Source organism: Nasonia vitripennis (genome assembly GCF_009193385.2).
Source record: "Nasonia vitripennis strain AsymCx chromosome 2 unlocalized genomic scaffold, Nvit_psr_1.1 chr2_random0006, whole genome shotgun sequence".
Classification (NCBI taxonomy): Eukaryota; Metazoa; Arthropoda; class Insecta; order Hymenoptera; family Pteromalidae; genus Nasonia; species Nasonia vitripennis.
This window is the reverse complement of record NW_022279613.1, coordinates 1,383,447-1,399,201: the sequence shown is the minus strand read 5'-3', so window position 1 is coordinate 1,399,201 and position 15,755 is coordinate 1,383,447. Positions and strand designations below refer to the sequence as shown.

General features: G+C 34.2%; 1 protein-coding gene across 41 annotated transcripts in view; it reads right to left on the bottom strand.

Annotated features, from left to right (window-relative positions):
- LOC100117118 (leucine-rich repeat-containing G-protein coupled receptor 4) overlaps positions 1 to 15,755 on the bottom strand; it is a 722,517-nt gene that overhangs the window by 423,112 nt on the left and 283,650 nt on the right. For 40 of the 41 annotated variants that reach the window (XR_004345193.1, XR_004345192.1, XR_004345199.1 and 37 more), the window contains one exon: positions 7,977 to 8,116. The exons of the other annotated variant lie outside the window; for it this stretch is intronic. Coding sequence is in view for 29 of the 40 variants with exons in the window: in XM_031925169.2 (XP_031781029.1) it covers positions 7,977 to 8,116 (140 nt within the window). In the remaining 11 variants the exon portion in view is untranslated. The remainder of the gene's footprint in view (positions 1 to 7,976; positions 8,117 to 15,755) is intronic. 41 annotated transcript variants of the gene reach the window in all.

Sequence of the window (15,755 nt, the reverse complement as noted above, 5' to 3'; positions counted from 1 at the left end):
TGCCTTCAGATTTATAATAAACAACAGCAGGAAAAAGCGTACTTTGATCATTATTAAAATGAAATGCCTGTGTAACATCTTGGGCTGTAAAAGCATAGTTCTCAGCAAAATCCAATTGAGCAAGAACCTCTTCATCTGAAAGATTATCTTTCTTCCCAGAAATAAAATTTGATTGTTCCTTAGCGATGAAGTGATGAGGTATCAACTTTTCTAGGCTAGAACATAAAGTTTCAATAAATTCTTGCGATGTTAGGCATTGTTTTATCAAAGTGTATCTATCGGTTGATTGCCACGTGCTGAAGATGACTTGATCAATATTGTGCACATCCATATTATTCTCAACGTAATTAGAAAACTTTTGAATGTCCGGACAAAATTTGCATTCATTCAAATAACAGCTTGGTTTGGGATCCTCACATAGAACGAAATTCAAACAATCTTTATAATTCTTCAGAATATTGTTTGAGGTTTTTTCTATATTTACTGCGTCAATCGTCGCCTTGAAATTTTGGTGTATCGTACATACACATACATTGTGTGTACCAGAGGATCCTGCAAAGACACAACATTTTGATCTCAGTTCCGCAAACTTGGTAAGCCCAATCGGATGTTCAGGAAACTGTTCTTTAAATTGATTATGAAGGTTCTTAATATCAGTAAGTAATAATATTTTTTGCACTTTTATTTTTTCACCATATAAATAAATACTGACGGTATCTTTTTTATTTGTCATAATTCTGCTGTTAAGATCATTTTCGTAAAAATCTTCAACTTTCTGAGTAGTTTCTGCAGGTAATATTTTTCCACGTTTTGCAACAGGAGAAGCCAAAACTCCATCTGATTCTCTTAACTGTTTTGCTTTACGAGCCATTCTGTGAGACACACCACATTGGTTCATAATTTTACGTATTGCCCAGTGTTCGGGCAAAATAGTAAGAATACTGACACGTAATGGATCGTTCTCCGACAGGGATTGGAATTTGTTTTTAAGTCCAGTTAAAATATCTGTAAGATCATCTTGCATAGGTGCATCCGTGTTTGAAACCGAAGGTGAGTCAGTCTCTGATTCAAAATCAACACTCATACTGACGTTTGGAGATGACAAATCATGTAGTTTGTAAAAGGATTTTCTACATGTATCACAAATCAGTGAAGATGTTGGATAATCAGGATAGACATCTTGAAATTCTTTGGAGATCTTCCTAAGAGATTTGCTGTGTCCTGTATTAATATAATATGGATTAACGCATCTATCGATACGATATTTTTTCGCAGGAGAAGACATTGTTGTAGAATATGAGAAAGCACAACCAAAACAAAAAAAAATGTTAGAAATAACAAAATTACGGCTAGTACAGTTGAACAAGGAGTTGCCGATAAAGTAAGACTTACTCAACAACTGCCTTAAAAAAGATGTTGAAGAAGAAGTCGCCAATGTATCTATTAATGTACCTATTAACTATCCTAAAAAGGACTGTTGGAGAAAAAGTCGCCTATGAATAGAGCCACTGATGGACTTGCTCACCAACTATCCTGAAAAAGACTGTTGGAGAAAAAGTCGCCGATGAAGAAAGCATTCCTTGAAGAAAATATTCCTTTCTATGGGTTGCTAAACGTGGGAAGGGGTTGAGGGTGTAGGTAAAAAAGAGGGATGAAATAAATCACTTGAAAGCAATAAATTCCTTTGCCACAAAACAGTTTTATTTGCTGAAGTCTTTGCACAAGTTGTCATTGGAGACGAGCCGTGTACTTGCAGCATTAGGCTGTTGGAAGAGGGGCGAGGTACAGCGCTGGACCCGGCCTCCTTATGTGCCCTCCGCGACGCTACTTCACTTGTGGGTAATGCGCAGCCGCCTAGCGGCGCGCCACGGTACTAGCGCCGCGGTGATAAGCGCTGCAGCGTGCGTGGCGTGTTCGGCGAGTTGCGCGTTAGCAGGGGCTTTTCGCGAGAGAGCCTGCGGGTGGGTTATGACAAATATCCGCCAGTTTATATTGGCCATATTGAATTTAAAAATTTCGAGGTTAAAATAAGGTGTAGTGGCCCCAAAAACCCTCATATCGATACTTTAAAGTGATCTAAAATCATTTGTTGCGGTAAAATTGGTTTGGTGGTGGTATAATGTCCGCCATTTTGGATCCGCCATTTTTGATTTTGGAATTCCGTCAGCATTGTCAATAATATGTCCTATCATGAGTTGTACATGCTTTTTGGTGGGATATTTCACAAATTAGAACATTTTTACTATTGTTTTTGTTGAATGTGCTATGAAAACGTGGGTTTCAGGCTCCATATTTTATGCGCCACATTGGATTTTTGAAAAGGCCAGAACTTTTTCAAAGGCCCTTGACCAGACGATCATTTTGAGCCCTCAAACGTCTTGTTAGGTTAACCCAAATTTTGGGTGCACTGATGGTCCGGTTGACGTGAAACGTCCCATACATATATGGGGAATTCTTTGTCAAAAAAGCCACCCCCCCTGCCCATTTCAATTGTGGGGAAACAAATTTTTTGAGCATATGAAAAAATTTGTCAAGAAGTGTAGTTTTTTATGCCATAAGGTGTTTTTTGAAAAAAATAAATTTAATCTCAAAAAAACTGTCTAAAGTGAGGCATCTCGCAAAAAAGTGCCATTTTTTAGTCAAAAATAATCGAAAAAAATATAATTCCTCAATAATTTTGACCAAATTACTCATTAAAAGTATTTTGGGAGTCGCTGAACAAGAATCCGATGTCAAATTTCAAATTCAAAATGGCGGATCCAAGATGGCGGACATTTTTTTTCTTACTGTTGACCCATTTCTACTAAATTCTGTATGTTGGGGTTTTTGGGATCGCTGATTAAGATTCCGAATTCGAATTTCAAATTCAAGATATTTGATCCAAGATAGAGGATCTTAATTTCGAATTGCTGAATGCAGATCCAAAATGACGGACAGATAATTTCTTATTATTGGCTGTATTCTACAAAATTTTGTAAACGGAAGTTTTTCAGGTCTCTGATAACGAATTTGAGCTCAGGTTTCAAATTCAAGGTGGCGGATTCAAGATGGCGGACATTGCTTTTTTATTATAGATCTGAGATTAAATTAACGACATATTTTTATTTCCCTCCAATGTATAGAATTATTAAATTGATTCAATTCAAATTTTTGTGGCGCTTTATTCTCAAATCAGTATCGACAGTCCTTGTCAGGATAGTCGGCTTATTGAGATATTCGGTGCTCTTCAACATCGGCGTACTCTCAATAGCTGTCCTTCTTAGGATAGTTATTGAGATTTTTTTTCAGGTTCAATAACAAAATTTGTGGTTTATATTCAACAGTCCTTTTTAGGATAGTTGATCAATTTTCCATAAATTTTTGTGACCCTTTATTCTCACATCAGTATCGACAGTCCTTTTCAGGATAGTCAGTTTTTTGAGATATTGGGCGCTTTTTCTTTGGATATTTATGAATATATTGATCAAGATGGGTGATAAGTTGAGAACAGACAGATGCGTGGATTTGTTTAGGAAACCCGGTGAAAAGGGTCATTATGGAAAAGATCTCCGTAGGGTTTCTGGTGCTCTAATAAAACAATTCCCTAGTTTACATCCCGACTCTAGAATTTGTGCGGCTTGTCGAAAAAAGGCTTCTGATTTAAATTCAAACGAAATGGGTGAATCTATTCCAGCCAATACAAGTGCTTCTGATGAATCGTATAATGCTAATTCTCGTATGTCCAAGGATGAAGAAAACCTTGATTCTAGAGTGTCACCGGAACCAGAAGTTCGATCCCAAAGAGAAATTGATCTAGAGAAAATGCTAGATGGGCTTAAAACTAAATTTTCATCTTTGTACAGGAACGATCCTCTAAGAGTCAGGATTCTTACTATTGCTCCAAGTTCATAGAGCACGAGAAAGATTGCTAATGAGTTTAATGCTTCAAGATATTTGGTTCAAAAGTCTAAAAGGCTGAAGAGTATGAATGGGGTTTTAAGTGAAACTGTTGCGAAAGCGGGTCGTAGTTTGTCCCAGGAAACTGTGAAAAATATTGAAGAATTTTACAATAACGATATGTATAGTCGAATCATGCCATCAAAGAAAGACGTTGTTTCCGTAAAAAATAAAGATGGCGCAAGAGAAGAAAAACGTAAACGTTTATTATTATTGAATATGAAAGAACTCTATTCTTGTTTTAAAGAAACTCATCCGAAAATCGAAATTTCTTTTAGTAAATTTGCATTTCTAAGACCAAAATACTGTATTCTTCCCGGAGCATCTGGAACGCATTCGGTATGCGTATGCACTATCCATCAAAATATGAAACTAATGTTAGATGCAATAAACCTGAAGCAATTGACTGAAAATACAAGTACTCCTCTTTCTAATTATAAAGATTGCATAGAAAAAATGGTTTGTTCTAATCCAACTTCCGATTGTTACATCAACAAGTGTAATAAATGTCCAGGAACTGAAAAAATTATATCTGTAATAAGTAAACAATTAGAAGATTCCTGTATTTCTGATATAAAATATTCATCGTGGACTGACACTGATAGAGCAACATTAACCGAACAGACATCGAGTGTTGAAGATTATTTATTGGATCTAGACAATAAGCTAAATACTCTGAAAGTTCATTCTTACATTGCTAAGCAGCAGACTCAGTTTATAAATGAAAAAAAAGAAAATCTTAGCCCTCATGAAGTACTTGTAATGTTTGATTTCTCAGAGAATTATGCTTACGTGTGTCAGGATGCTTCCCACGCTTTCCATTTCAACAATAATCAATGTACAGTGGTACCTGTGATTTTCTATTACAAAGAAAATAATGACGTTATCCATCAGAGTATGGTTTTTTTGTCTGATAGCCTGAAACATGACACTGCCGCTGTATATGCTATTCAAACGCTATTGATACCAGAAATTAAAAAAAAAGTTAAAAGAGTTCAAAAAATTTATTATTCGACTGATGGCGCTAGGCAACATTTTAAAAATAAATTTCAAATAAACAACTTGATTAATCATAAAAAAGATTTTAATATTCAAGCAGAATGGCATTACACAGCAACTGCACATGGAAAAAGTATGTATGATGGAATAGGTGCGCGCTACTTTCAAAAGGTCAGCCTACAAGGCAAGCCTTACGGCAAAACCATCTGAAGCAATATTAACTCCCCAAGCCCTATTCAATTGGGCAAAAAAACATTTTGATAACATATCTATTTTCTACTTTGATAAAGTATTACATGACAAGGTGAGGCGAAAATTGAATCAAAGATATCTTAATTGTGAGAGTGTTCCTGAGATTTCGAAAAACCACGGTTTTATAATACGAAACAATGGAATTGTTTTGATTAAAAAATTTTCTAATGATACGGAAACAAATGCAAATCACTGGTCACCACAATAATCAAAGAATTAAAAAATTATTTTGAATTTTGTTAACCTAACCTCAGTTTTGTATTAAGTGAACATTAATATTTTTTGACCATCAATATTTTTTAATATCGAATTTTGAATATATTATTCGATGATAAATAAGGAATGTCCGCCATCTTGAATCCGCCACCTTGAATTTGAAACCTGAGCTCAAATTCGTTATCAGAGACCCGAAAAACTTCCGTTCACAAAATTTTGTAGAATACAGCCAATAATAAGAAATTATCTGTCCGTCATTTTGGATCTGCATTCAGCAATTCGAAATTAAGATCCTCTATCTTGGATCAAATATCTTGATTTGAAATTCGAATTCGGAATCTTAATCAGCGATCCCAAAAACCCCAACATACAGAATTTAGTAGAAATGGGTCAACAGTAAGAAAAAAAATGTCCGCCATCTTGGATCCGCCATTTTGAATTTGAAATTTGACATCGGATTCTTGTTCAGCGACTCCCAAAATACTTTTAATGAGTAATTTGGTCAAAATTATTGAGGAATTATATTTTTTTCGATTATTTTTGACTAAAAAATGGCACTTTTTTGCGAGATGCCTCACTTTAGACAGTTTTTTTGAGGTTAAATTTATTTTTTTCAAAAAACACCTAATGGCATAAAAAACTACACTTCTTGACAAATTTTTTCATATGCTCAAAAAATTTGTTTCCCCACAATTGAAATGGGCAGGGGGGGTGGCTTTTTTGACAAAGAATTCCCCATATATATATATATATATATATATATATATATATATATATATATATATATATATATGTATATATATATATTCTCAATAACAGCAAAAATTCTTTTATTCTTAGTTTAGCAAAGGAAGGGATACCAACTAAAAAAACGCGCCTATCTATTTACCTCACGGGTGGCGTGGAAAAAAATAGAATTACTATTTTGAAGATCAGTTTGTATAGTAGTCCTCTTTTAATTTAATTTTTATTACATTGTTTAACCTTCAACTACTGTCAGTTATGTATTGGAGCTATTATATATATATATATATATATATATATATATATATATATATATATATATATATATATATATATATATATATATATATATATATATAAGCGGGCAAAAAAAAAATGAAAACGATCCCTAAAATTTTTTAAATAAAATGGTTAGTAGTTCACATCAAATATACGTGTATGATTGTGTATGTATATGATTATGTATATATGTGTGTGTACATGTGCGTAAACGCGGATATTAGTACATGCGTTATAAAAAATATGGTGTACACCAAGGACTAAGTGGGCTTTTCGGCCTTGTCTGGTTGCAGTACGCCTTGACTCGTACTGCAAACTTCACACTTGGCTTAAAAAAGCCCACTTTACGCCCTTGGTACACAAGATACTATTTCATACATAATTTAAAAAGTATGTGCCCAATAATTTAAGTATGTGCACAACGACTTAATTTATTGTGCACAAAAAACACGCACGTGCGCTAACTTCACGATACAAAAATGAACTGCTTTAGTACAATACACACTTGGAATGAGTCGTTCTTCATGGTGCGGTGTTTAAACGCAATCGCTGTGCTCGGGCATGCCCGAGTATACATGCCGTACCTTAAAATAGTATTCAAGGTAACCATTACGCCATCTATGAGCATTAATATAAATTACAGTGTGCACATCTCTGTGATTTCGGTGTTCACAATCACCTGTTACATGGTATATCTAAGAATCGAATTAGTGCACAATACGTTTGTGCACAATAATATTTGTGCGCGATTTATGTTGCGTGCACAAAAAATTGACGTATACAGAAAAGTGTGCACAACTTTTCGTTGTAAAATAATAAATAACATTTACTGTGCACAAAGATCTTGAGCCAAATTATTTACTTTAATAATTTATTCTGTGCACGATATTTTGTGTACAATCAATAAGCTTACAATGTCTGTAATTAATATTATGTGTACAATCAATTGGTTTGTACTTTGTGCACAAAAGTAAATCTGAGTAATTGTCGCTGTGTACGATCTTTTGTGTACAATGAAACTCATTGAAAGTTTAGTGTTCAACTTGTGCAGAATCAATCTGTGCACAATAATTATTTTCTGGTTTTTTAATTTTACTAAAAGTGATGTGCAAAATCAAATAGGTGTTGTGTATAAAATTTAAATAATAATTTTCTGTGTACAATCATTAAGTGCACTAGCGTTTAGTGAAGTAAAGTCCTAATAACTTCGAACAATCATGTTTTTTTCTAGAAAGATTCAACATTTAGTTTTCGGATTAAAACAATTTAAAAAAATTGCGGTTTATAGTGTATAATAAAAGAACGATGAACGATAATATAAATAAATAAATCACGGAAGAGGCGCAAATATAAATGATTAATCATAGTCAACAATCTATTCCCTAACTATTTAAATTTTGCTTCGATTGAGAATTAATAAATAGAGATCGGTGTGTACTCTATAAGTACAAACTTATAGTTCCTAAAATTTTTCCATCTTTTAATATTCACTAACATAATTTTATGTGAAAATATTTGTAATTATTAATGTAAATTGATGTAAGAATTACCTTCGAAATCTCCCTCTTTAATCACTGAGATACGATTTTCTTGCATTTCCAGTTTTTTTAACATATCAAGAGACGACAGCGAGGAAGTAGGTATATGTAGTAGTTCGTTTCCTCCTAAATTGAGCCTTTTCAACTTTCTTCTAAGAAAATAATATTATATTGAAGTACATGTATTGTTTGTTGTTTAAAAAAGAGGTACATAAAATTTAAATAGTATAAATATTTTCTGCAATGCCATTACTTCATAATATTTTCATCCTCTTTGGATGAAAAATAAAATAAATAAATGAATGAATAACGTTTAAGGGAAGGTCGGAGCCACGTTAATTGGTTCAAATATCACCTAACCTCGAAAACTGTTTATATCATAAATAATAAATAGAAACACTTGGTTATAGCGTGCAAATGCAGTGTTCCACGGATACTTTTGTAATAATTTATACCGTATAAGTATCATTTATGTGTAATTTTGCACAATTTCTGAAAATCACAAGAACTAAAACGAGAAGTGCAAGTGGCGATATTAGTAAAATGGCCATTACCTTCATACACAAAATTCCTATAATACACATAATTCCCTGCGATGTGGAGTTGAATGTGTTTTAGCGTCGATCTGACAAAATGCTCAATGAGCACCTTGTGACATATTGATTACGTAGGCTCTCAATTGTTTAAATGTACCGTTAATAAAACAGAATTTACAAAATAATATCACTTAAAAAATATTGAAGTAAAAATCGTAACTCATGTACTTTGGTGTAAGATTTAACCTCAAGTTTTCAAAAAAATATTGACGAAAAATAAATTAAATACGGCTAATAAGCAGCTACAAGTAAAGATTTAAGAAGTGTATTTAACTTGCAGAGATCGATAAATTTTTATAAAAATAAGAATTAAGATATGAAAAAAATCCGTCTAGTTCCAAATTTTTGATATGATTGATGCCTTCTTTCTTTAATTAACTTGGTCTGTAAAATTCAAAGCTTCCATAGGTAGGAAACAAAAACTTTATTCTTTAATAATGGAAAGTATTATTTATAACAATCATAATTTTGTAGAACTTATACAGTGTAGTGATCGAGTTATAACGGTTTAAACAAATTTCACTTCTAGTGCATAACAAAAGAACAATAAACGATAATCTAAATTATCCGCGGTAAAAAGATAGAAAATATTATTCACTCTTAGGTACACATTTACTATTTTATATATATACTAGTGGGGCTTCGCCTCCCTGCTCGCTTCGCTTGCCAACCCCCCATTTCAGTTTCTGTGTGATGTTTATTTTGAAAATGTTATCTTTATGATTTGATGATTACGTTCTAGTTGGTTAAGAACGATCTTATTGTATTATATAAAATTTGTAGATCATAAAAAAGTCAAGAATTTATTGTTTGTCAAAATTGAGAAAATCAAAAGAAATAAAGTAAAAGTACTTAATTAACGTTGAACTTCTACTGCTAATGGAATTTAAAATATATAGTTTTTTTCCATTTTTTCGGAATTTTTTTTTAAATTAATTTTGATTCTCCTTATTTTTGATTATATGTTACAATTATAAATAAATATGGTCCGCCACTCTTTCTTATAATAACCATTGCGGCTTTGTTGAATGACCTGTGGCCTCTAATATATGTTGATGATCGATCTTTTTGTTTTTACGTAGCATAATGAGGAAAAAAATCTGTTTTTCATTTTATTAATGTGTTTTGGTTTCATAGCGATTCTTTGATTTACTTTTTTGTGATAATTTTATCAAAAGAGTTAATAAAAATAGTGGCGTCCGTGGCGCGACGACAGAACTTCTGCCTTCCAAGCCAGAGGATCTCGGTTCAAGCCCGGGGTCCGTCACTTTTCGTTGCACTTTTGACTAGTAACAAAAGTAATTTATTTTTAATCTTCGAGTTCACGCCCTCCTGCTTATCCAGGGTTTCGGTCATTTCCCTGGCCATTTCTCTTACCTCCCGTATCTTGTCATGCAAGCTGGCATGAGCTTGTAGCCATTCCCTTGTGGTCTGGCTCTCTTTGCCTACCGTTCCACTCTCATATCGGTATTCTGCAGCACTCATGGCACTACATATACTGGTACTGCTGCTTGATTTATGGATTGGATATCCACCAATTCTCTTGTGTTGTTGGCACCCTTAAGGTCTCCACTTTCAGGTTCTCCTGTGAGTTTCTCCCGAGTTCGTTCGTGGTTCCCATGTTATAAGAATTTTCTTCATTCTGGCATGTGTCCAACCCCCTGGAGCCTTTCTACAATAGGTTCAGTTCAGCTGTTTAGCTGTTCAGTCGTGTCTTGTTCAAAACGTAGCAAAGAGGCGGTCCACTATCTGTATATTAGACATTCATGACTGTAAAACGGCTTATTAAATTAATTGAATTTTTTAATAAAATATGGCGTTTTTTTGATACGTTTATATTATAGTTCGATTAGAGCTTAAAATATACTATATTAATGCGAAATTCGATTAATTTAATAGACAAATTAACAATCACGAATGGTAATCATATAGATAGTGGACCTCTTCTTTGCTACGTTTTGAATAAGACACGACTGAACTGAACGAGTGGAACAGCTGAACTGAACCTATTGTATAAAGGCTCCTGAATTCCCCCGTCTATGGGGGCCGCTGACATGGACCTAACACATTACTGTAGACGGTGCCAGACTTGGTACATCATGCCAGGGTATAGCACGCGCTATCGCACTAGCCCACCTTTACTCTTTCGAGCCTCCTACTCCGTACAAAGGTGCTCGGCTTTCTGGAGAGTTTCCGGCGGATGTCACACGATATCACGCACTTGCTCAAGCCGGTTGACCGAAACCAGCTAAGTAACCAGCCTCCCGTCTTGCTGTCAGCGGGAGCCAAAGATGGTTCGGGTCACTTCGGCACGCAACCGTAGGTTTCAGAAAGAGACCGTTAGATCGCCTCTCTATCCAGGATCTCCTTTTGGCAGCTCACAGGTCGCACCACGCGGTAAACGCGACGGCCTGATTTGGTCCACGGAGCCTATTTTCACATACGGGGTGTTAGCTTGCCCACGCGGAATGAATATGTTTAACATGTATTTTATTAGAACTATTTTCTCCGTAAAGAATAAAAACCAGGATCCATTCCTTCAGTATTATAATATAAAACACTCTATAAAGAATAAATCCTTTGGTAAAGAATAAAACTCGTCATTAATTATTTGAAAATGGCAGAGCGAAATTTTATTCTTCACAAAAAATTAAACTTTGAGATTTATTCTTTACAAAAGAAAAAATTGTGCTATTTATTCTTTTGAAATGGTGAACCAAAATTTAATTCTTTGGAAAAGATTAAATTGTGCGATTTATTCTTTTAAAATGGCGGAGTAAAAATTTATTCTTTTTTAAAAGTAAATCTCGCAGTTTAATCTTTTGTAAATAATAAATCTCGCAGTTTAAACTTTCATAAAGATTAATCTGTACGTTTTATTCTTTACAGCAGAATAAATTATACCTTTTATTATTTCTGTACTCGTAAAAAGTATAAAAGTAATGATTTATACTTTCCTAAAGAAGTAAACAAAACATGTATTCTTTCTAGCGCCTGTTTTCGTTCTTTAGTCTTCAGAGTACAGGGTAACGTTAAAAAAAATTTAACAATTTTACTTTTAAAAAATTCAAGTTTCGAGGATAAAAGTTAAAATAATAATGATTCAAACAAGATATATACGAAAAATATCGTATATAATGAAATATTAAATTAATAATATACTAATAAAATATGTCAGTTATTGAGGAATGATGTGAATGGATTCACTGCACACAGATACTTTAAGTATACTTTAATATAATAGTTGAAGTAGATATATAAAAAAATTAACTTTTGAAAAAGTAAAAGGTTAGGCGAGTTTGATATATTCCGCAACGAAATTACAGATGGAAAAGAACTGAGATCAATCAAAGTCAAGTTTATCATATTTAATCGTAATGAAGCGAGAAGCAACTCTCAAGATAATTAATATTTAACTTGCCATGCCCGTTTCATTGTACTTATGGTGTTTGTATAACGTTTTAATACATAAAAAGAAAATTTCAGTTGTCCAACAATAAACAAAGTGAAACGGGCATGGCAAGTTAAATATTAATTATCTTGAGAGTTGCTTCTCGCTTCATTACGATTAAATATGATAAACTTGACTTTGATTGATCTCAGTTCTTTTCCATCTGTAATTTCGTTGCGGAATATATCAAACTCGCCTAACCTTTAACTTTTTCAAAAGTTAATTTTTTTTTAAAGATTTTAATCCTTTTTTTAATTTTTTTGAGTATTTCATATTCGACATCGTAAAAATAAAATATAAGTATCTTTAACCCGTTGACCACAGCTTTTTTGTAACATTTTTATCACTAACATGAAATCACTAATTGTTCTGATATACACCCCTTTTGAATTATTTCTACACCTAGACACCAAAAACCACGGTGAAGACCTCATCATCGGCCACCCTGTACACCTAGACACCGCGTTCAAATGATTTTTACACCTAGACACCAAAAACCACAGGGCGAACTACCTAGACGTCGTCATCGGCCACCCTGTACACCTAGACACTACTCTTGAATGACTTTCACATCTAGACACCAAAAACCACGGAGCGCTTCACCTGGCCCTCGTCATCGGCTACCCTGTACACTTGGACACCGCCCTTGAATGTTTTTTATACCTGAACACCAAAAACCACGGAGCGCACTACCTAGACCTCGCCATCGGTCACTCTGTACACCTAGACACCGCGTTCAAATGATTTTTACACCTAGACACCAAAAACCACAGGGCGAACTACCTAGACGTCGTCATCGGCCACCCTGTACACCTAGACACTACTCTTGAATGACTTTCACATCTAGACACCAAAAACCACGGAGCGCTTCACCTGGCCCTCGTCATCGGCTACCCTGTACACTTGGACACCGCCCTTGAATGTTTTTTATACCTGAACACCAAAAACCACGGAGCGCACTACCTAGACCTCGCCATCGGTCACTCTGTACACCTGGACACCGCGTTCAAATGATTTTTACACCTAGACACCAAAAACCACGGGGCGAACTACCTAGACCTCGTCACCGGTAACCTTGTACACCTAGACACCGCTCTTGAATAATTTTTATACCTATAATATAAACTCTTAATTTAATAGGACGCCGCAGTAATATTTTTTTGTATGTAACCCCGCAATGATATGAGGAGTGTGAGGATATATAAAAAAGGTGGAAAAGCAATTCCCTATCATTTTTGATGCGCAGCTAACTTCACCGCCCTTTCACACTGGAGGCGGATAACTTCACCGTCCTTTCACATTGGAGAAAAAGATAATGATTTGAGCAAATCATATACAACATTGTTTATATTATATAAATGACAGCGTTTTTTTTTTTGACAACTTCTATTAAAAATCACTGATTAGCACATGAATGTAATAATATATAAAAATTACTTAGTAATAATTATGGAAAGTATCGTTTTTCTTAAAAGTAAAATCTCGGATACCAATATAGAAGTAAATAGTGTCGCGGGCGCAAAAGCTTCGTCTGCTTCTCAAACTCGCCTTCGTGGCGCTACCGCGCCACTTGATAAATTAATAATAAACAAATAAATCATCTCTTATTTTAGATATATATGGGTAGCATGTAAATAATGTGCTATGAATTATAAATAATAATAAAAAAATAAAATATGTCAGTTATTGAGAAAAGATGTGAATGGTATCAGAAAATTTAAATAACCCAAAAATTTTGAGGCCCTAAATTTTCAAGACCTAAAAATTATAATTCCCAATAATTTTAAGGTCCAAAATTATATCCGCCTTATAGATGATGTTCAGACGTCAGGGTAACTCCTAGATGTTAAGTTATTGAGAAAAGATGTGAATGGCTTCACGGCACACAGGTACATTGAGCACTCTAATATAATAGTAGATTGTTTGGAAATGGCTTACAGAAAGTCTGAGGGGGCATGTTTAAGGTATATCTTAAGCCTGGGTAGAGTAAAGAAGACGGTCCGGATCTTTCACAAAGCCGTAGCAAGTGACTAAAAACACTTATTTATATAGTAAAATGTCATGAATTTTGGTGAGTGATTTTGTATGGTATATATATGATATTTTTTAGTAGAAATAGAGTATATTGTAAATATTTTCAGTAGGTATTTTTTGTTTTCTAATTTACGTGAAGAAAAAAAAATTTTATTAAACAAATATTTTTTCTTTGTTTTTCTTTACAGGGTTTAACCCAGGCTGGACTCCTTAACTCGGCTTACAAAGAAATCAACCTGCTATAATAAGGGCGGGGAGCGACAATGTCCTGCATTGGCTGAATTTTTTCGAAAACTTCTGCATACAGTGCGATGCCTCAGGCACTGTTACGTCATAGGTTAAATAAAAAAATAATAAAAATTTAAATAAAATAAAATAACGACGCAGCTGCGTGACAAAAAAACATTATATATTTCGTAGAGATTAAGAACAGGTGAGCGTCCGGACAGCGCAATTAGGAGCGCGCAGGTACAGCGATCATGATCCGTGTACGGCAGGCAGCGGTCCTATCTTAGAATTTGTGCGCAGCCGGGAAAAACCAAAGTATCTGGAGAAATTGCCAGCGACAATCTGGCGCCTCGAACTTTGTTTGTGCTGCGCCGCAGAATGCAAAGCTGCGCAAAGCAAATTTTAAATTTAAAAAGTAGACTATTTATAATAAATAAAATAAAAATTAAGATTCATATAAAGTATGGACAGTTGAAAAGTATTAAGTTGCAATTGTGCATATTTTATTTATTTTAAAGATGCAGAACTCGTATTCGTGGCGTAGAAAGAAATGTATACTCGCACAAGTTTTACGATATGTTTTCAGTTTAATTAGATAGTTTATAAAACAAAACTAGTTAGAAATAGCAGTTAAGTTATAATAATAATATTAAGTTTAAATAATAATAAAATACTGTAATGAAGATTTGAAATTTTAAAATATTAAGTTATAATAGATTTGAAATCGATCGCGATAGTAAATTAAAATCATAGTTGATAATTGTTATTATATATAAGCAAATATTGTAAAATTTAGAAATAATTAGAATTAAACTTTAAGAAAATTAGAAATAGTACAGGGAGAGCCATCTAGCGGAAAATCGGCAGGGCTAGGAAAATAGCGTGGGCGGGACCGAAGGTGGAGCGGAAGAAGATCGGAAGAGGCACCAAGCGGAAAGCAGCGATGCTCTATGTCGATATAGAGGGCGCAGATGCGGACCCAAAGGGATGGGCCTATGAAAAAGATGCGACGCGTGGGCGAAGGGAAGAAAAACGTGTAGAGAAAAGTTCAGTCTGATATGAGAGGCTCGTCGAGGAGTTCAGCCGAGGTGGCTGCTCCCAAGCATAATTCGAAGTTTTAAATTTTGTATTTTTTCAAGCCGTGGTGGCTAAAGTGTGGACAACAATTTTCAAAGATTTCAAAAGATACATTACTAAAACATACTTGTAGTAAAGTTTAATTTAATTATTTTCCGGACATATATCAATCACTAAAAACTTTATTATTTATCAAAAACAAGAAGAAAGGAGTTTACAATCCAGTAAACTCAGAATTGGCTACAATCTTCTAAAAGAAAAATAAGTGAAAATTATATAAGATAATTAATGAATAACTGCCGCTTATTTTACAAATATATTTTGGGAGGACTTGTCGAGTTGCCTGAAGGGTTGACTGGACTTCGCTTGTCGGAGGCCTTTTGACCTACAGTTCAACGAGACCTG